This window comes from Lepidothrix coronata, unplaced genomic scaffold (genome assembly GCF_001604755.1).
Source record: "Lepidothrix coronata isolate B3197 unplaced genomic scaffold, Lepidothrix_coronata-1.0 Scaffold99, whole genome shotgun sequence".
Lineage (NCBI taxonomy): Eukaryota > Metazoa > Chordata > Aves > Passeriformes > Pipridae > Lepidothrix > Lepidothrix coronata.
In genome coordinates, this window is record NW_016690279.1 from 4,035,447 (window position 1) to 4,057,001 (window position 21,555).

The 21,555-nt window shown below is 63.1% G+C and overlaps 3 protein-coding genes across 3 annotated transcripts; 1 reads left to right on the forward strand and 2 right to left on the reverse strand.

Moving 5' to 3' along the window:
• Positions 1–348: 348 nt before the first annotated feature.
• Positions 349–4,426, reverse strand: CCM2L (CCM2 like scaffolding protein). Its single transcript, XM_017822593.1, has 10 exons — positions 4,328–4,426; positions 3,880–4,047; positions 3,550–3,633; positions 3,253–3,436; positions 2,199–2,647; positions 1,976–2,111; positions 1,755–1,818; positions 1,405–1,552; positions 1,099–1,237; positions 349–900 (listed from the first exon to the last, which is right to left on the reverse strand). Exons 1-10 carry the CDS (start codon positions 4,355–4,357, stop codon positions 617–619), a joined length of 1,686 nt encoding a protein of 561 aa, XP_017678082.1. The 5' UTR covers positions 4,358–4,426; the 3' UTR covers positions 349–616.
• A 624-nt stretch (positions 4,427–5,050) lies between these two features.
• On the reverse strand, positions 5,051–14,635 carry XKR7 (XK related 7). Its single transcript, XM_017822649.1, has 3 exons — positions 14,211–14,635; positions 8,801–9,000; positions 5,051–8,714 (listed from the first exon to the last, which is right to left on the reverse strand). Exons 1-3 carry the CDS (start codon positions 14,633–14,635, stop codon positions 7,762–7,764), a joined length of 1,578 nt encoding a protein of 525 aa, XP_017678138.1. The 3' UTR covers positions 5,051–7,761.
• Positions 14,636–19,584: 4,949 nt separating this feature from the next.
• Positions 19,585–21,525, forward strand: PDRG1 (p53 and DNA damage regulated 1). The gene is made up of 5 exons (XM_017822653.1): positions 19,585–19,716; positions 19,816–19,891; positions 19,988–20,062; positions 20,766–20,846; positions 21,169–21,525. Exons 1-5 carry the CDS (start codon positions 19,633–19,635, stop codon positions 21,249–21,251), a joined length of 399 nt encoding a protein of 132 aa, XP_017678142.1. The 5' UTR covers positions 19,585–19,632; the 3' UTR covers positions 21,252–21,525.
• The last annotated feature ends 30 nt before the right edge of the window (positions 21,526–21,555 follow it).

Sequence of the window (21,555 nt, forward strand, 5' to 3'; positions counted from 1 at the left end):
GGAGCATGGCCCTGTCCCTCGGAGGCGGAGGGGCTGCAGGGCGGTGCTGCAGGAAGCTGGGTCCCGGGGCAGGAACTTCCTTTTGTGAAACACCGGCAGCCTCGGCTGGACGAGTGTCACACAGGCGTCACAGGCAGCAGCAGGCCAGCTGTGGCCCCTTCTTGTCCCAGCACACTCTCGCTGGCCCCTCATATTGCTGGGGCGAGCCTGGAACAGCCGGGAGCACCTCGACTCTGGGAGTGACCTGCATGTGGTGCTGGAGTAGACAGGTGCCCCAGCCCAGCCCAGCAGCCCCCAGCCTCAGCACAGCCCCCATCACAGCAGCCCCTGCACCCCGATACAGCCTTTACTTGGGGAAGAACCTGCTCTGCTTCCAGCCCCAACATTTAATTGAAATCTGCAGAAATTACAGGATACGTGGCTCCCCTACAGCCACAGCTGCCCTGTGATTCCAACAGCCCTGCTGAGAGCTGGCAGGGCAGTGCAGAGCCCTGTCCCCTCCCACGGTGACAAATGTGGGGACAATGTCCCCCCTCCCACGTGCTGGGGCAGAGCTGGGCACCTTCCAAGTCTCAGCTTGAAGTCACATTGGTGACTGCTGCGTTTTGGCAGTGGCTCACAGGTAGTTGTCCTCCTCCTCCTCCTCCTCCTCCTCCTCCTCATCCCGCGCCAGCGCCTCGATGTCGTGGGTGATGTCCGTGATCATGCGGTTGAAGGACTCGGACTCGGAGCGCAGGGACCAGCTGTCATAGCTGCGCACAGCTGAGGCCGACGTGTTGCTCATGCTGCGCTTGATGCGGCCAAAGCTGTCGGTGAGGATCCCGCCCTCCCGGATCCCGATGCTCTCTAGGAAGGTCTCAAAGTATCCGATGTCTTGGTCAGGGATGAAGGGCCTCATTCCTGTCATGGGCACCATGAGCCTCAGGAGGCTGCCCCTGTCAGGGGAACCCCACAGGCTGCTGGCAGGGGGTCATCCCATCCTGTCCCCTGCAAGCACCGGGGTCCTGACACCCCCTGGAGCACACTCAGCACCAGCACCCCACCCCGAGGGCTGCACAGACATCAGCAGGGTAACACAGCGTGGCTGCAGACACTCACCCAGGAGGAGGAACTTCCTGCGGTCCCCGTAGAGGCGCAGGAGCTCGGTGCAGTACTCCCGCACCGGCGTGCCCAGCCGGTACTCACGGAGCAGGAGGGCAAACTGCTGGATCTCCTGTGATGACAGCTTATTGCGCAGCTGCAGCGACACGGGGACAGGTCAGGGTTGGGGACACTGGCAGCACACAGCCCCATTCCCTCACCTGTTCTCTGGCGCAGGGGGCTCAGACCTGCCTGCTGCCCCTGCCCCAGCTGCTGGCACTGCTGGCCTGCTGCCCATCCCCGTGCCCATCTCTGTGCCCTCACCGTCATCATGTAGTCCTGCAGCTGCTCCAGCCCTGCGCCGCTCTGGTCGCTGCCGCTGCAAGCAGTGGCCAGGCTGTGGTGGGAGCGGTGGAAGGAGGGTGAGGAGGTGCCACTGTAATACGCTTCAAACGTCTCGTGGGAGCCATTGCTGTGAGAAGATGAGGATCAGAGAGTCCCTGAACCCCCAGTGTGCCTGGCTGCCCTCCATCCACTGCACAGCACCCACCGTGGGATAGGGCTTGGGCACCACTGCAGCTGGGACAGGCAGCCACCCAGAGCAGGGGCACCCACCCAAGGGCAAGGGCACCTCTCCCCAGTCCAGGGGCACCCCCGGGGGGAGCCAGACTCACAAGGAGCTGCAGCAGCTGTAGTCGGCATCGTAGCCGTACGTCCCATCTGTGCGACAGCTCTCGCCTGGGGAGGGAGAGCCGAGATCTCATAGTGAGGCCAAACCCCGCACGCTGTGCCCATGCACCCTGACCCATCAGCCCCATACAGTGCCCATGAACCCCCACCCATCAGTCCCATGCCACCCCACTTGGTGCCCCCACTCCTGCCCCCAGCCACTCACTCCTGCTGGAGAGCCAGGGCCGTGTGGGCGTGGAGGTGTAGTGGTACCCGGCACGGTCCACGCACTCAATGCTCTGGTCCCCATAGATGATCTGGAACACCTGGCAGATGAGTGCACAAGACTCCTCGCCAGCATCCTGCAGCGGGGAGGAGGAGGGCAGTGAGTGCTGCCGGATGGGGGAGCAGGCAGTGGGTGGCGGGTGGCACACACCGGGGCTGCTCACCCTGTTGGGCACGGCGAGGATGATGAGGTTGGAGTAGGCGTCGGGGCAGGGCTCCTGGGGGTCCAGGGGGTTGCTGCCGGCGTGCCGCCGCTCCCAGCTGCCGAAGCCGGTGCCGCGCTCCCAGCTGCCACCGGCGGTGCGCCGCCGCTCCCAGCTGCCGCCGCACGGCTGCCGCCGCTCCCAGCTGCCCGAGGGCCGCCCGCGCTGCCGCCGCTCCCAGCTGCCGCCCCGCCGCCGCTCCAGGCTGCCGCCCTGCCGGGCCTCCTGCCCGCCCCGCGCTGCCCGCCAGTCCAGGCTGCAGATGGTGTGCCGCCGCTCCATCGCACCCCCCAGCCGGCCCCCCTCCGGCCACGAGCCCCCCGGGCGCTTCTCGGGGGGAAATGCCTCCGGCACGCCAGCTGGGGCCGCCTCGGGGTGCGCTCCGGCGGGGACCGGGTCCACTCCCAGACCTGGGGCAGTGGGGAGAGATGGGAGGGGTGTCACGGTGGGGAGGCTGCGCTGCCCACCCTGCCTGGCCCCCAGCCCCTGCCCTGGTGCCCCTGTCCCACCAGCCCAGTGCAGAGGGATGGGGGCACAGGTTCGGAGTCCCAGTGGGTTGTGAGCATCCCAGTGGGTTGTGGGGGCAGCAGGGCAGGAGATTAGGGGCCACTCCTCGGCTGGAGCACAGCCCCCTCCCCAGGGACCCTTCTCCCGGCTGGCAGCTGAGCCGGGGTTTGCTGATCAAAGAGCCAGAGCCCCTGTCCGTGTGTGTGTGGGACTGGACAGGGGGCACTCCCAGCCCTCTGCCTCCTGTCGTTAAAGCAAACAGAGCTGGCAGCACAGCTGGGACCTGCCTGCCAGAGAGTCCCAGGCAGTGCCCCCTCCAGCCTTGGGAAGGGGACATCTCCACCGAGTGCGGGGACACCTCGGACTTTGTGCTCAGCCCGTGCTGCCACCCTGGATAGATCCCGACCCCCATCAGCCCCCAGGCTCCAGCCCCCCATGCCCTGTGTACACCAGGCACTCGGGGCCCGCTGTGCCATGGCCGGTGACCCCCTGGGCCGGACCCCCGCACCGGTTTTGAGGATGAGGAGGTGCAGGGCATCGTCTCGCAGGTAAGAGGCCGCGGCGATCTCGTGGGTGGGGATGCGCAGGATCAGCTCCTCGTTGTCGCGCCAGGTGAGCAGGAGGCAGCGCGCAGAGAGGCTGAGGATGCTGTCCTGCTCCGGGGTCGTCTGCAGCGGCAGCTCCTTCAGCTGCTGCAGAGGCAGAGTGCAGGGGGGGACGTGGGGCACTGGGCAGCATGGGGCACCCGGTGCCCATCCTTTGGGCAGCACTGGGGAGCACCCTGGGGAGTGGTGACTCGTCTTACCCTGGCCGTGTCCAGCAACTGCAGCACCTCATCCCGGCTGGAGGGGTTCAGGGAGGATGTCACCCATGTCAGGTGGCCTAAAAACTGGGGGAGGACAAAATCCAGGGCAGCCTGGGGAGGCCTGGGTACACACCTTCCCCCCTGCCTCTACCCCCAGCCACCTCCCCAAGGGCAGGACACATGTCCCTGGGGTGTGGGAAGACCTTGCAGTGGGGGGTCCTTCCTGCCTCCCCAACCCACCCTCCCCCTCCCTGGCTGTTTGCCTGGGGTGACCTCATGTCCCCACCCCAAGTAGGCAGTGACCCCAGGCATCTCCGGGGACCCCCTTACCTTCACCTCCTTCTCCACGTAGTCGTGCAGCAGGATCTGGGGGTCGATCAGGTAGTCGGGGGGATAGAGGGGCACGGAGTGCAGCGGGCGCCGGTAGACGCTGCTGCGGAGCGCTGCCCTCCGCGCAGCCTTCGGGAAAACCAGCCGCTTGATGGGCGACACAAAGCCCTGGCGGGGGAACGGGCACAGGGAGGAGTCAGCACCGGGCACCCAACCCTGGCACCCACACACAGGGTCCGTGGCACCCAGCACCTGAGGACGGGCTGGGCACCTCTCTGCTCGCTGACGCCAGGTTTGCATTATTCGTGTGGTTTGGGGGGCAGTGAGTGGGGACCCCACTCCTCCCTGCTGCGCTGTGGGAGGGGTGCAGGGCCTCTCAGACCCGTGCATCTCGCCCGCTCCCACCCTCCCGTCAGTCCCCAGGGACACCAGCCCCAGCCCCACGCACCTTCTTTCCCTTCTTGGCCTCGCAGTCCATGGCCGGACTCGGAGCTGTGGCCGCCCCCACCGCCCCGCTCGGCGCCGCGGTGCTTTCCTGTGTCGGAAACTCCACCAGGATGGCTGGGATGTGAGTTCCTGCCTCTCCTGGGGGGTGCTGGGACTGGGCTGGGCTGGGCCGGCCTGGGCTGGGCTGACACTGGGACCGGGTCAGGACTGAGCCTGGGAATGGGATTGGGACTTGGCTGGTACTTGGGCAGAAGCAGGGGCTGAAGTGGGCTGGGATGGGACCAGAGCAGGCACTGGGACAAGAGCAGGTGGTGGGGGTGCCCTGGGGACCCTGCTACAGAGCAGCCCCTGCCCCTCACTGCCACAGGGCTCCTCCCTGGCCTGGGGCTGCTTCTGCTTCCCCATGGAGCCTGATCCCCCCGTGGGTCTGGAGTTCAGCTGGGGATCAGGGCCTCTGGCGGGGAGGAGGTTGGCCCAGCAGTGGCCATGTCCAGCAGCTTCCTCCTCGGGAAGCTGCATCCTGCTGGTACCTCCCCCTTCCCTCCTGGCTGCCACACCAGGGCCAGCACCACCACAGCCACCCTGCTCTGTTCCTGGAGTCCCCAAGAACCCCATGACAGAGACGCATCATCCTGCCCCGCTTCAGACCCCACCCGTGAGCTGGAGGTGCCAGCAAGGACAGGATCCCACAGGCAGGGCTTATTGAAATGAATTTAATATCTCATGTTGCAGCAAAATTAAAAATATACAAAAAGTTTGTGGTATACAAAAAAGTCTCGGGACGGACCCCGGCCTCCCGCTCACCCCCGCCCGTGCCGAGGGTCCCAGAGAAGAAGGTGGCACACAGAGTATTTACAGTACATGACAGCAGCCGCCGGGTCCCAGCGCCGGAGGGGGGCCAGGGATGTGGCTGAGACCCCGCGGCAGCCCCTGCCAGAACGAACTTCCCTCACTCCCTGAAGCTGGAGCAGCCCTGGAGCTGCACCCATCCTGTAGCTGCTTGGCCCCCAGTCATGCCCCCCTTGCTGCGGTCCTGGTGGGCCAGTGCTGCCATCCTGGTGGCGTTGGGTTTGGCTGCCCCTGTGGCACAGGCTGGGAGGGGGCAAGGGGGCAGCCTGGCCAAGCCCCAGGGCAGCAGCGGGATCCAGGGGCTCCCCCTAACCCCCAGGCATGGTCAGAATGCCCTGCCCAGAGCAGCCCAGGGCTGAGGGTACCGTGGCTTGAGTGCATAGAAAAGTGTCCCTCTGTCCCACTGGAGCGGCCCTGGGGTCCCCACACAAACCCCGGGGTGAAGGGCATGGGGGGTCCAGGTCACCCTGAACGGTGTCTCTGTCCTGCAGGGGACAGGGAGAGGGGCTGGGGCAGGGGGAGCCCAGAAGCGCTGCCCCATGCTGGCTCATCCCCATCTCTGCTGGAGTGGGACCCAGCAAGGAGCTGCCACCGCCTGGGTACTGCACAGAGGCTGCAGCGATGCTGCTCAACACCCACAGGGATGAGCTCCTGGCCCCCCCTGGCTACTGCCCCCCACCTTCCCTGAGGAAAAGAGACCCCCCCACAGAGCCATCCCATGCCTGGGGCTTCCCCAGCATGAACAGCCCCCACTACCGGGGTCTGCCCGTGATGGTGGTGAAGGAGGGGTGCAGGTGCTGGGGGGCCCAGCCCCCTGCCCAGCCCCAGCCATGCTCTGCAACCTCCTCCTAAAGGGTTTCCAAGGCTTCCAGTTAGCACCAGTTAGCACCAGCGACCCCATCGATGGCCAGCCCAGCCGGCTGTCACCCCAGCTACCGAGAAATGGGAAACAAAAGAAACGTGATGCCACCACTACTGCACATCCACCCACCCACCCCGGCCATGGCACCCATGCCAGCCCTCGGGGACCCCACATCCCATACATTCCCAGGTGCAGCTCTCCCATCCCAGCCCTCCTGTCCTCTGGTGCCTCACACGGTGCCCCATGGCACGGAGGGGCTGTCGGTGCTGCCTATGCTCCCCAGCCCGGGCAGGGCTTGGCACAGCGGCTCAGGGCAGCCAGAGGCCGGTACCCTGCGGGGCTGTTGTGGGGGGCACAGGAGTTGTGGGGAAGGCACAGGGGCCGTGGGTGCAGGGGCCGAGGGGATGGGGTGGAGCACGGCTGGGGGGTCTGACACCTCCCCTCCTCTGCAAACCCCTGCCAGCCCCTGCACACACTTACACACACACGCAGACACACAGAGAGACACACACACGCACCCCACTGGGACAGTCCCGGCCCGGGGCGGGGCACAGGGTACATTCAGCACAGCCCCTCGGTGGGGGCTGACGGATCCGGGCAGGACCAGGGACACATTCAAACCCGGAGCCCAGGGCAGTCCCACTCCTCTGGGGAGGCAGGAGCAGGCAGGGGCAGGCAAGGCGGGGACAGGGAAGAGGCTGGGTGGACACGGGGTGAGGCCAGGGGAGGAAGGATCCCAACTCAGGTTTACACTGAGGCTCTGGAGGGGGCTGATGCCGATGGGGGAGTAAATGGAAAAGCACCCGGGTGGGAAGTGATGCCAAACCCGAGAGAGGAGAACGGCTGGGTGTGAATCCCACTTTAGGGAACCCAGGGAACGCCAGCGGCCCCACACACACTCCTCAGCAGTGCCAGCCAGGCCCTGCAACCCCCGGCCCCAGCGGAGGTAGAAAATGTCACACAAAACATCACCAGGTGAAAACAAACCCGATGAGATGAAGAAGTTCCTGTGGGAATGGTGGGGAGGATGAGGCATAGCCATCCCAGCCATAGCTGGGATGCCAGCTCAGAACCAGGGGGGCAGGGTTCATGCCCACCCCAGGCCAGGGTCTGTGCCCCACAGGACAGTGGGGTTGGGAACATGGCTCAACCCTGAGCCAGGGGGAACTGAGGATGGAGATGAAGGGGCTCCCCAAGGGTTGGTGCTGCAGGGTGTGGGGGAATTGTGAGACATTGGGAGGGCTGGACAGACCGCAGTTGTCCCTGTCCTAGCTTCCTGTGGGTGACAAGCCCCATGCACACCCCAATGCAGCCCCATGGCTCTGCCATGGCACAGGCACCAGTGTCCCCATGTGCTGCCCACCACACCCCACTGTGCCCCACCATGCCCCCAGCCCAGGGTGCCCCCAGTCCCCATCCTGCACCACTGACACGGGCCACAGCACCCACTGCCTGGGGCTCAGGCACCGGTGAGGTATTTTGGCAAGGATGAGCCCTGGGGGGTGCGGGGGCAGGCGCCGTCAGGCAGGATGGGGGTCTGGGCTGCAGGAGGGCGGCGCGAGAGGGGGGATAGCACCAAGAGACCTCCCCGGCCACCGCCCGCGGGGCGCTCGGCACGGCAACACGGCAGAGCCGGCAAACCTAACGGAAGGCAAACGGCTGCGGAGACGCAGGCTGGCCGGGGTGGCACCAGGGGTCCCGCCAAAGCCCCGTGCCCCGCCACCCTACACGGTGGTCTCATACTCCAGCAGCTCCTGGGGGGCGCCGGGGGTGCGGTACTGCAGGGTAGGGGTGATGGGCGACGCGTACTCCAGCGCCAGGATGGTCTTCCTCAGGCGCCGGTCGATGAAGTGGGCGTCCCAGGCCGGGTACTTCTTCCTGGGCAGGTCAATGCGGATGACGGGCCTCTCTGTCCGCGGGGCGCGGGCGGCCGCTGCCGGCAGGGTGCGGGGTCTCACCTGGAAGACGGGCACGCAACTGTCCCGCTCCCCCGGCGCCCCTTCCCGCTCCCCCCCTGTAGTCCGCGGCAGCGAGCGCGGGGGGCTGGTGACGGCGTCCGTGGGGGACCCCGGCACTGGAGGCGGCTCCTGCCGGAAGATGCAGCCCACGTTGCGGTGGCGGAAGATGGGGCCGTTGGGGTGCAAGAGGCAGTAGTAGATGAACATGAAGAAGATGCCGAGGGCGAAGCTGGAGCTGACCACGCAGACGAGGATTAAGGCGTCGAAGTCGGAGATGGTCTCGCGGTCATAGTAGAGGAACCAGAGGATGGTGAGGGCGGCGTTCTCTGACAGCGTGATGATGTAGTAGATGCACATGCGGTAGCGGCTCCGTCCCTCCTTGACGTTGAACCAGCAGAAGATGTAGATGATGCCCACCACCATGTTGTAGATGATCTCCTCCCACTTGGACATGCAGAAATCCGTCTCGCCCTGGATGATCCAGAAGGTCATGATGCACCAGTGGGTGACTATGAAGATGCCGAAGTAGAGCTGGAACACGGAGGCGAAGAGGGCAAAGGCGATTGCACGGGCGGCGATGGTGAAGAGGTGCCAGAGGATCTGCACCACGGCACCCTTGTAGGACATGGGCATCTTGTCCTCCCGCGAGTCCCGCAGCACCTTCTGGTAGGACGCGATCATCCAGGCCAGTGAGACCAGCGAGGCTGAGGCCGAGAGCCCTGCGGGGAGCGGCTGTGAGAGCCCGCAGAGGCCAGGGACCCCCCTCCCGCTGCCCCGTTCCCCCTCAATGGGGTGTGTCCCTTACCCTGCAGCGGCTCGATGCTCTTCTGCTGCACCATGATGCTGAGCTGCAGCACAAGCTGGGGCGCGCTCTTGAGGAAGGCCTCCAGCAGCCTCAGCATGCTGATGTCCGCGCTCTCGAACATCATCCGCCAGTAGTAGTGGCGACGGCGGTGCTCGGCCTGCCACCGGCTCTGCAGCCCCAGGTACAGCGTGCGGAGGTACCTGCATGAGGTTGGGAAGGGTGAGACAAGCCCCAGCTGCCTGGGCAGTGGAGCTCACTTTGCCCTGCCCACGCCAGGACTGTTCTGTGACTGCCGTTCCCTTGATTTGGGACCCTGGAAATCCCCCTAGGCCAGGGGTGCCAGGGGCTATGGGATAGCAGCGATGCTGAGCATGTCTCTGTCTTACCCTAGGGCTCCAATTTAGGAAGGGGCAGCTTGTACAAAGCCAGTTGAACATTCCTCTGCCCTGGGCCATCACCCCACTGCCCAGCTGAACATCACAGTGCCTACCCAGCCACTACCCCAACCCTTCCTCCCTCATGCAGGGTCTGGATCCCCCCCAAACCAGGAATCCTCCCCACAGCCCCACCCATAGATTTGGGTTGTCCCAGCCCAGCACCAACATCCGACTACCTCTCAAAAGGGATATTTTGGTCCCGGCTGGCGCAGAGCCCACCCTGCTTCCCCCCGACCTGGCCAGGATGGAGGCACCAGCTGGTTGTGCTGTGCTGCCTGCGGGAAGCTCCCGGCGCTCGTGGTGGCGCTGCCTCGGCTCTTGGCAGGGCTACGGGCACGGCCACACACTGGCCCCGGCCATCTGGTCGTCGGCCGGGGGTCAGCGGAGGTGTGCGTGGCACCGACGCACGCCCGGCTGAGTCACCACCACCAGGGACCCTCCCCATGACACTGGGCCAGATCCGGCACTGCAGGAGGGGACAAGGGGCCGGCCAGGCAGGGCATCCCCGGGCAGCCCTGCCTGCACCATGGCCAGGGCTCTGCTGATGAAGAGGAGGGAGCCAGCTGAGGAGGGGAACAGAAAGGTGCAGAGGGAGGATGTCAGACCATAGATTCCTCCCAATGAGTAAAATCCTCTGGCAGAGCAACAGCTTCTCCATCAGCTCCAGAATGTGCTGCCAGCCAACTCCATCAGCCCAGAGCATGGGAGAAAGCCTGATCCCAGCACTTTCAGCTCATCTGTCAGCAGGAAGAGGCAGGAGCCAGCCCTGCTTCCACTGCAGGGACAGCCGAGTACTCCCACCCCTGGGCTGCACAGCCCTGAGAGCACAGTGAGGGCCATCAGCTGGGGCCACCAAGCCCCCGTGTCACTCTGCTGCCATCTGTTCTGCCCTGGCCAGCTCCACTGCCAGCCCCTCCCTTCTCTGCGCTGGTTTCAAAGTGACGCTTTAACCTCCACCTTGAGGGCAGCACCTAATTTTAGCCTTTGCTGCAGCCTGTCCCTCACTGCTCGGGGGGAAGAGGCTGCGACCACCCGGCTCCTGGCTCCCAGCACAGATCTGCATGCTGGTGCCACCTGCTCACAGCCAGCCAGGCCAGTGCTGCCATTGCACCACCACAGCCACTGCCTTGCAGAAGGGCAGTGACGCTACTGGTGGGGGAACAAACCTTGCTGGTGGGGGAACAAACCAGAGGACAGCCCAGAAAGGGAAGGCATGGAGTAGCAGGGAAACAACAATAGGAGAAGTGATGTAGAGCCCGGTGTGCTGCAGGGCATCACTGCTGTCCCGGGGCACCCATGCATGAACCAGGCTTGGGCACTGGTGACCTCGTCCTGTCCCTGTAATTAGCCTCGATAATTGGGCTCGTCAGAACCACAGTCTCACTGTCTATGGTGCAGAGCAGCCCCCAGACATGGACCCCAGAGCCACCAGCCCTGGCTCCTCCGCTGCTCAACAAGTGACCTGCAGCCTCCCTAGCTTTCAGCGAGGGCACAATTATCCTCCTGTCTCCCTGCCAGCTCCATGGGTCTCATTAAAATGAGATTTCATCTCCCATCAACTCGCCCGAATGAAATGTTGATTCTTATTTGTTCTGCATTTGATCATCCCGTGGTGTTTCAGCCCAGAGAATGATCCCGGCGCTGCCAGCGTGGCGGGCGCTCCCCAGCCCCGCGCCGCGGCAGCTGCACGGGAAACACAGAATCAATCACTTGAAAAAAAAAATCATTTAATTTTCAAAAAAACTGATGATGAGGCAGAAACCGACAGCGAGAGCTCTCAGGGCTAATTGCTCCCTCCTTTGTATTGCGAAGAGTCATCCAATGAAATCCCTGCAGCAGGAAGGTGGTGGCTTGGGTGGGTGCTGGGTTTGCCAGAGCCCCACCACAGCTGGGTCTGTCACCAGCGTCACCGTTTGCCCCCAACTCCCAGATACTGACTCTGGTTTTCAGGTGTTGGGAAAAAAGGATGAGGAAAAAACCCTGACTCTAGTTATAACAAGATCTGCTAATCATCATCCTCAGATGGAAAAGGATAAGGGGCCCTCCAGTCCCAGAGGGAGCAATAGGGAATGCAATTTTCCTAGAAGATAATTTGGGATCTCATCCCTTAATCCTGTATTTAAACAAGGAGAAAATTGCTTCCCTGTTACTGCCATTTAATCCCTTACACATCCCACCAAGTCAGATCATCAGGGAGAGCTGCACATTCACCCACATCACCTCACTGACAAAGCCTCTGTGTCCCACCAGCACCACACCCCAAGGTGCCCTGGGTACCCAGGGAGGATGGAAGCAGCTGATGGCACTCCTGTTCGGGGAAAGGCTTGGTCTGGCCCTAAAAAGCCCCTTGTCCTATGCACCAGGGCCATGTAGGGACTTCCAGAACTGGGTCCTGCCACAGGACAAGCTGATATCCCAAAGCTGGGGCTGGGAGGGCTCCTGCCTACATGCAGACAGAGCAAAGCCCTGGGACCACATGGTGGTAGTCGGGGGGAAAACCTTCATTCCTAGCTCTGCCACCCCCTGTGAGCCCACCCAGGATGTCCTTGCCCTCCAGGGCTGCCACCAGGACTGAGGGGTGGCACTGGGTCCCCAAGCCAGCAGAGGATGTGGGGGCATGGGTTGATGGGGTCTTTTGGGAAGGACCTGCACATGGAGAGGGCACCCCAGGCCTGGCCCCAGTGACCCCCAGGCAGCCAATCCATGTGTGGCCCTGGGCTGACACAGACATGGGCACAGGTATGTGCCCAGGCTGTGGGACCCACAGAGACACCTTGGCCAGCTGCCAGCCCACAGAGGGGACAGGGGACCCTGGCAGGCTGCTGGGAGGGAGGCACACTGGCACACGCAGCATCCCCCCTGCGGAACTTTAGTGAAGAAGCTGGCAACTCTTTGTGAGCAGATAACAATTCCTGAGCTGCCAAACCATCCAAGTACAACACATGAGCATGGTGGTGGCGTGGGACTGGCTGGGGACAGGCCCACACTGCTGCTCCTTACATGAGCACATGGTCATGCTGCCGACACTGTCTCTGGAGACCATCCATGACAGGGTATGTGCATGTGCATTGTGAACAGACTGAGGACAACTAACTTTGGGATAACCCCAGAGCCAGCGCTCAGAGCTGCCTTTGCAGCTGGAAAGCAGATGTATTCTTGGGGCTGGGGGGTCTTTGTCACACGTGGGACTCTGGGCTGTGCAGTGAGACCTGCGGGTTGGTAGAGGTGAGACCTGCAGAGCTGAGGGAGAAGGCAGGTAAATCAGGAAAGGGGAGATGTTTGGCAAGAAATACAGTGCTCTGACCAGGGAAAAGCCTTGCCTTTAGCATTTATCCAACACTGTTCTAACTGCCACATCCACCTGTACCGGATCCAACCTCGCTAATGGGTTTAACGAACTGCATTTAACTGGTCACCAGAGCTAATCCCAAATCCTGAGATTAGAAAGAGCCTCAGCTGCAGCTTGAGACCAACATGTCCTGGAGGGTGAGTGCTGAGAGTTACCGCTTTAATTGGCTTAGGAGTCTCTGTGGTGCAGCCGATCCGAGAGCGGGGCTGACACCCCTGGGAGCAAAGCCCCCAGCCACGGCTCCGCTCCAGCTCGGGCTGGGATCAGGTGTGTCAGGGCCGAGGCTGACTGCAGACAGGGCCAGAGAGCTCCTGTCCTCTCCCTCACCATCTCCCCCCGCACACTGAGGCAGGGTGTACAGCCAGTGTACCCCCAGAGTGGCCCCAGGGATTGGGGATCAGGGAGGGCAGGCGTGTTGGTGAGGGAAGGGGCAGGAGCCCCCTGAGCATGGCACATCTGCACTGTCAAACAAAGTTGCACACCCCAGAGCCTCCAAGGAAGAGCAGCAAAGGAATGAACATGCAGACGCCGACAGGGAGTGGGGAGCCTCTACTACAGCACTCAGGAGAGGAAACAGGATGGAAACCCGAGCCAGGAGCCCTGCCTGCTCCATGCATTGTTCCGGGAATTTGCCATTGTCTGCCCTCCCGGCACCAGCTCCTTGAGAGCCACTTGGTGCCAGCACCCGGCTCTTCCCCAGCACCCGGGGATGGAGCTCAGCAGAGCTGCGAAGGTGCAGGGCTGGCTCCATGGCACAGGAGAGGAAGGTGTCAAGAAACCATCAGCTCAAGCTTCTAGGGGGTCTGCAGGGAGGTACTGAGCTGCCCCAGCCTGCCTGGCTGCCACTTGCCCTGCTTGTTCACGGGCCTGTCCCCAGGGCTGGGATGGGGCAGCAGAGGAGCCTGACAGGTTGGGGACCACCTGCACCTCCTCACCCACCACCCCACAGATACAGCGAGATCAGAGCAGGATCCAAGAGGTGTTCAGGGCCCAGCAGAAGCACTTCACACCCCCAGAACCCCACTGCCATGGCCAGGCAGGTCTGCAGCAGGCCCAGCACCACCCAGCAGTGGGAATGGCAGGGCTGTGGCATCGAGCTGGGCTGCAGCTCCTCACCCACACCCACACCCACAGCTCCTATCCACACTCACTTGTGCCCACAGCTGGTGGCTCTCCCCCACCGCCCCTCCTGCTGGGGCTGCGGAGGGATTGATCCCCGTGCCCTCCCCATGTCTGGGTCCCTGCTGCATCTCGCTATCCCCACCCGCTTACCCCCATGCCCTGCCATCCCCTCCTGTGGCTTCAATGCTGTTACCCCCACCCATATCCCTGCTGCACCTGCCGCTCCCTCCAGCCCCGCCTGGCTCCATGACCCCCATTTCACCCCTCCCCTCGTACCTCCAGACATTCCCCAGCTGTAGCAGGTGAATCAGGCCCTGTAGCAGCCCCATCTCAGCCTCCTGTACCTCCATCCTCCGGTACCCCCATACCTCCAGAGCTGCCCCAGGTGCAGCAGGTGGGTCAGTCCCAAAAGCATCTCCATCCGCCCGGTACCCCCATCCCCCAGGTATCCCCATCCCCCCCGTACACCCACACCCCCTCTACCCCCACAACCTCCCCGTACCTCCAGACCTGCCCCAGCTGCAGCAGGTGGATCAGGCCCTGCAGCAGCCAGACGCAGAGGCGGCAGCAGCCGCGGGGGCCGCTGTCCTTGGTGCCGGTGCCGCTGTCCTTGGTGCTGGCGGCGAAGTCGTAGACGAACCACCTGAGGCTGAGCATCTGCACCACGAGCGAGGGCAGCAGCACGAACAGCAGCGTCAGCCCGAACCACCACCGCTGCCCCCGCACGTAGTAATGGGCCGCCAGCCACAGGTCCGAGGCGCCGTCCGCGAAGCAGACGAGCAGCGCGCAGAACACCCAGCACCCGTCCCGCAGCCGGTACCGCCGCGCCGGGGGCGCCGCGCCCGCCGCCCGCCGCTCGCCGCCGTCCTCGGGGCTCTCCAGCAGCACGGCCGGGCCGCCGCCGCCGCCGTCCGACTTCGCGGCCATGTTGTCGGGGGAAAGGAGGAGAAAGGAGGGAGCGGGAGAGACTTCCGGAGGGATGGAGCCCGCCCCGGCAGCGCCCGCCCCCGCCGGCCTCGCCCCGCGCCCGCCGCCGACACCGGCTCCCCCCCCGGCCGGCGCCGGGAGCCCGCGGCGGGTCCCGCCGCTCCCCGCCACCCCCCCTGGAAGGGGCGGCCGCCCCGCCCGCCGGCGCCGCGGGGTCCCGGGGGAGCACTCGGTGCCGGTGGGCGCCGCCCCGCGCTGGGAAGGGCGACCGGCCCCTCCCCCGAGCGGCACCGACCCACCCGGGTCCCCGCCGGGAAGAGCCGCGCGGACCCGCCGAGCACCGCGCGGTGCCAGCGGGGACCCCCCTGCACCCCACCCTGGAGCCGGTGGAACCCCCCGGGGCAGCGGCCGAGCTGTCAGACCATCCCCTCCCCGGCCGAACGAGGATCGGAGCTCCCCGGGCAGCTGCTGGGCGGCCCCGGGCTCCCCCGGTCACCAAGGCTCAGCCTGCCCGTGGGACAAGCCCCGGAGTGGGCCAGGGTGGGATGAACCTCCCAAGGTCTCTGTGGGTGGAGGGGTGGGTCAGGGTCGTGCCTGAGGCAGGGGAGTCCCAGCAGGGGCTGGCTGGGCTGGACCTGAGCCCTGCTTTGGAGAGAGAGTCATAGAATCATGGAATGGTTTGGGTTGGAAGGGACCTCAGAGCTCATCTCATTCCAGCTGCCTGCCATGGGCAGGATCACCTTCCACTGGACCAGCTTGCTCAAAGAAGGTGTATCCCCTTCGAAAAAAACAAAGATGGGGTTTGGTAGCAGGCTTTTGTTGTTCCTGAAATGAAACTGCTGGAAGTTACACATTATTCCCCAGCCTTGGGGACACCCCCAAGGGCAAAGTGCCAAGGTCCGGGTGGACCCGGGGCACTGGAGTTTGGGTGCATGAGTGTTCCAATGCTGCCCCACCACCTCTCCCCCCCTTGCTGCCCATCGGGGTTTGGACACAACGTGTCTGGCAGAGCAAAGGGCTGTACCCCGCCAAGGACACGTGCTTGCACAAGGAACAGCACTGTGCCGGCATCCCTGGCACTGCTGGGAGGGAAAGGGCTTTCTCTCCTTTGTGGTGGGTCTCCAGGGAGGGTGACTGCATGCAGGCAGCTGCCTTCTGAAGGCAGCTCCAGCCCCCAACCCATGGAGACGGGCTCTGGCTCGCTGAGGCTCAGTCCCCAAGGTTCAGCCCCATTTATCTGCCTGCAGAGGAGCCCCACTCGTGGCTGGAGCCTGGCCCACAGTCAGCACGCCACAGCACACAGCAAGGGGAGTCACGTTTGATCGGGGAAACACAGCCAGCTTCTAAATTCTGCCTTGCAGGGCAGCAAGGGGGATCAGCACAAAGAGGGGTGTGGTGAGTCTGGGCTCCTGGGGCACATTCCAGTGTGGTGAAGGTGTTACTCAGTACAAGGGAGCAGCCTCGGCGAGGCTCTCCCCGTGCTGCATGTATTACCATGGGTAATGTGACTGAAACACCTCACCTTGAGATGCTCCTGACAGATCCCCTCCACAAATGCCTGCCTGGGGGAGGGGATGCTCCCAGCATCCCAGAGCCTGAAGAAAGGAGCTTTTCATCAGCTACCAGACAGGGCAGGGCCCCTGACAAGGATGGGGTCTGCTGGCCAGAGCCCCTGCCAACGCCTGGCCACCCCAGACTTCTTTGGGATCAGTCCCTGGGGACTCTGTCTTGCCTGGGTGATGGAGCAGAGCCCATGTTGCTGTGATGGTGGCACAGTGCCAGGGAGAGGGGATCTGGAAATCAGGGAGAGAGGATCTGGAAATCAGGGAGAGACAGACCCACCTTTCTTCCCTGAACCTGAAACACCCCCTCTGAAACAGCAGTTAAAGATCCACAGCCTGAAAACATGGAGACCGTGGTTTGAAGTCTGATTTATCTTAACAACAGGCCCCAGCAGCCACATGAAAAGAGAAGAGAGAAAAAAAAAACCCTATAAACATCCCTGAAGCTTCCTGTGCAGCTGCCAGCAGGCAGGGAGGGTTTCTGGCTGCATACAGAAAAGGGCTGCAAGGAAGAAAAAGGAACATGATGAAACCAAACCTGCTCTTTCCACAAAACACACAGCAAAGCAAAGCAGACCCCGGCAGTGGGTGGGTGGCTGCTTCCTCTGGCTGTCCAGTTCCCAGGGGAACTGGTCCAAATGGACCTCTGGTCCCGATCTGAGTCCAGCTTCCAAGCAGAAGGTCTGCCCCTGGCGCTGGCTCCAGGAGGAGAAATCCATAATGATTGGTGGCTGGCTCAGAGCTTGGCTGGGGAGAGGCCACAGCACACAGCACCAGCCGCTGCTTGCTGCCCTGGAAATGTTTTCCAAATGTCCGTGGCTCTGCAATCCCTCAGCTGCAGCTTCCCCCCTGCCTGTGCTGAGCTGGGCCCCACCTTTCCAGGGAGAGCAGTTCCTACCCCTCCCTGCAGCTCAGCATTCCCAGCAAAACCCTGCCTTCATTGCACTGTCATTGGCAACCCCAGAGTCACTGTGCTTCCTTTTGCTTCTGCCAGGACACAGTCAGCCTGTTCCCACCCCCATCCCCACCTCCATCTCATCCCATTCCCATCCCCATCCCATCTCTCCAGCCCAAACTCAGAAAGCTCTCCCTCTTCCCAGCTTTCCTGGGCAGTATGAGGGCTGCTGGGGAGGTGGTGGGAGAAGGTCTGCAGCTGCTGAAGGGGACAGCCACCACCCAGCCAGGCCACACTACCCAAGCACCACATCCAGCTCCCAGCCCTGCAGCCCAACCCCAGCCTCGAGAGGCTGTGTCCGTGCACGTGCAGCAAGACAGACGATGGGCTTTCACTGCCCAGGGAGCCTTTTGTCACCTGCCTGGAAACTGTATCCCCTGGGAGGTGAATGTAGCTCCACCTCCAATTAGGATCCCAGCATGTGTCATGGGAATCAGGTGCTCTTCTCTTGATCCCATCAAAGCAACAAGGATCAAGTGCTGCCGTCACACCCAGCAGGAAGCTGAAGCCAGTTGCTCCATGGTGGATGCTGTGGGGTGAGGCTGCAGGAAAGGAGCAGACCCACATCCTACATCCTGCATCCCATATACCTGTCCCTTGTCCTGCATCCCACTCTGCAACCTGCCCCACTGCCCTCTCCTGCTGGGACTCCAAGGGAGCCAGCCCTGAGAGGGTGGATGGAAGAAACTGGTCCCTGACCCAGCCTGCAGATCTCCAGCCAGCTGCCCCTACCGACATAGGAGCATTTTCCAGCATTGGCATCCAGCCCCAATCCCGTTGCATTTTCTGATTGATGTGAGTGTGGATCACTCCCAGCCCGTGGTGCCCATGTGTGCACCAGCTCCCACCGCTGCCATGAAGCCGCCGTACTTCAGCCAACGCTGCCTCCGCAGGCAGAGGAGATCTCCTCAGTTTACTGGAGCAAATGACCTTATGGGATTAGGGCCAGTAATCTTCCAATCTGGGTAATCTCTCTTAAGGGATTATTTACCCACAGAAATGTGGTGACCACCCGCCAGCCACCGCCTCGCTCCCTCCACCCCTGCGCTCCCTGTCCCCGACAGCCTGGAGGGGCCACAGCACTGGGGTCACCACACACCCTTTGGGGAGCTCCTTGTCAAAGGAGTCCCAGGAAGGACATGTGCTAACAAGCCAGGGCCCCCAGCACTGGGACTTCTCCTTTCTGCCAGCCTGTGCTCACTGCCTCGGGCAGGTCACTGGGGCTCCCTCCCATCAAAGCATCGATCCAGGACAGATTAGAGGTCTCTCCACCGTCACCAGGGAAGCAGCAGCTGAGCAGGTGACAGAGGTGACTGCTTGGAGACAGGGCTGCATTTGGAAACCCAAGATGCTGTTCCAGGGCTTTGTCCAGAGCAGGGACACAGGACATGAAGACCAGTGCCCCCTGGGTGGGTTGCTGGGGCCCCTCTCCCACCAGAGAGCTCACCCAGTGAAGGTCTGCTGGTCCTTGCTGTCAGTGCTGGGTTTTCCTGCATCTCCCACACCCCATTACTCTGGCTCCTCTTGCTCACGGATGGGTGGGGCAGAAAGAAGGAGATAAAAACCATTTTGAGGGGCAATATGTTTCCCTTCCTGCAGGCAGGGTCATTCAGGGCAGCACATGGATGCAGTGCCCTGCCAGGGCATTCCCAAGACTGGTCCCTGCCCAGCACAAACTGGAAGACACTGGGGCTGGCTGAGGGTGAGTCAAGCTGCTGGGACCATAGCTGGTTGCACTCCCTGGGGATGGCAGGTCCTGGATGTTGAGCTCCGGATGAGCCACCAGCTGCACGAGAGGAAACCTGAGCTCGCCGCCCCACGCTCTGAGTGCCCATTATGGCTATCTGGGGGGAAAAGAGGACAGAGAGGCCACCTGATGCTCCAAGGGCCCAGCTGCCAACAGCGGCACCGCGCTGGGAAGCGGCGGGGAAGAGGAGACAGACGGCAGTGCTGGGGGAGAGGGGACGGGCTGTGACAAGTCATAAATAATTCACGCCCAGCGGGACCAAGCAGGGTAGAGGCGCTCAGCCCCACGCCCACCCGGGCTGCGGGGAGTGGGGTGCGCTGGGGGCCGGCTGAGGGGCCAGAACCCCCCAGGCAGGGGCTCAGCGCCGCAGGGCCACGCTGGACCCTCCATCCTTCCTCCGGGCGGTGAGACCCGTGGGATTGGGACCATCCCCATCCCGGGGCGCGGAGCCAGTCCGGGGATCGCTAGTCCACGCCGTGAGATCCCACACCGGCGGGCGCCTCCCTCCCAGCCCACGGCCACTGTTCCCCGCCCCGGCGGGTCCCGCCCGCCCCGGGGCCACCGCGACCCCCGGGGGTCCCCGAGCCCCGGAGCGCTCCCGGCGGCGGCCGCCAGGGGGCGCGCGCCCACCCGGACCCTCCCGCCGCGGAACCCGCGGGCGCGGCTGCGGCTGCGGCCCGGAGCGGAACGGCGGCGGACCCGGCGCGGCCCCGGTGGCGGTCCCGGCCCCGCCATGGCCCGGGATCCCGCCTTCGTGCTGCGCTACCTGGCCGAGGTGGAGGAGCTGGCCGAGGACGTGCTGGCGGCACGGCAGCAGGTAGGGCCCGGCCTCGGCCTTCCCCGCTCCGCCCCGCCCGCCGCCGGTAGCCCCGAGCTCCGGCCGGCCCTGCCCCTCTCTCTCCCTCTCCCGCTGCAGATCGTGGACCTGGACGTGAAGCGGAACCGGAACCGCGAGGCCCTGCGGGCGCTGCAGAAGGACCCGGAGCCTGAGGGTGAGATCGGGCTGGCGATGCCTGCCGTGCCCCCGCGTGTCCGGGACAGGCTCCGCTGAGAGCCCGTTCCCGGTTCCTTTGCTCCTCTCCCCACAGAGAAGGCCATGGTTTGTTTCGGGAGCATGTTCATCGAGCTGCCGAAGGCGAAGACCCGGGAGATGCTGCGGCAGGGTGAGGCAGCCCCGAGGCCTCCGTGTAGCCCCTCAACCATTTTAACAGAAACCATCATCAACAAGATGTTAGAAAAGTCATAAAGTCATAGAATAGCTTGGGTTGGAAGGGACCTTCAAGATTCAATCTCCTTGCAATCCCCTGTCATGGGAAGGGACACCTCCCACTCTCCCAGGTTGCTCCAAGCCCCATCCAGCCTGGCCTTGGACACTTCCAGGAATGGGGCAGCCACAGCCTCTTTGGGCAACCTGTGCCAGGGCCTCACCACCCACAGTAATTAATTGTTTCCTAATATCTAATCTTAACTTACTCTCTTTCAGTTTGAACCCTTGTCCTGTCACTCCATGCTCTTGTAAATAGTCTTGCCCCATCTTTCCTGGAAGTTCCCTTCAGGTACTGGAAGGCTGCAATTAGCTCACCCCGGAGCCTTTTCCAGGCTGAACAATCCCAGTTCTCTCGGCCTTTCCTCACAGGAGAGGTGCTCCTGAAAAATAAACAGGGTTCTCTCCAGGGTTGAGTTTTGAGGTGGGCAGTCACAGGCTGATCCTGGCCCATGCTGTGCCCTGGGAAGCACATCCAGCATGAAACCGCTCGTGGGTGTTGAGGGCAGGGTGGGATCCCCAGGGTGGGCTCCTCCACTGAGTGTCCCGTGGGAGGCTGAGCTTCCACCCCAGTCCTTCTCACTCCCACTCTCTCATTCCAGACCAGGAAGAGCTGGATGAGGAGATAAACAAGCTCCGGAAAGATCTGCGTGTGAAGGTCAACCGCCTCTACGAGGCTCAAGGTAAACACTCCTGCTCTGCACCCTTCTCAGGGCCTGGGAGCAGACACACATCAGGAGGGGCCAGAAATTCCCAAGCTCTGTGTGTTCCTGCAGCTGCTTGCCCACTGGGTTTGCAATTCCCTCCCTGCCCCAGCAGCCTTGTCCAGCTCCATGAGGAGCCGTCACCCACCAGCACCTCAAACCACCTCCCACAGTGCGCTGGGGTGACCCCACTTCAGCTTTTAGGGCTGTCCCTGCCCTCCCTGCAGCCCCACTTGAGTTTAACATTAACTGCTTCACTTCTTTTCTGACAAAATCCTGATTTTTGTGTGCATTCTCCCAGGTAAACCTGAGCTGAAGGGGTTTAACCTGAATCCAATGTCTGCCGAGGAGATGAAGCTCATCAACCGCATCCTGGAGGGCTGAGGTGGCCGTGCCATTGCCACAGCACATGTTTGAACTGTAACCAGGGGGCTCACACTGCAAAAGCCACAGCCCTCAGGGTTTGCAGGACATTGGAGGGCCCTGGGAAGCACTTGGCTCTTCAGCTACAGCACTGCAGTTTCCTTGGATCACGAACCCTTTCCTGCTCTGTGCTGGAACTCGGGTGTCAGAGACGTGCTGGACACAGCGCCGGGCAAATGCCCGTGGCTGGGGTGGAGGTGGGATCATTAAAATCAGAGCAGTGGGACATTCCTGATTCCATGTGTATGTTCCTTGTTGGGGGTTC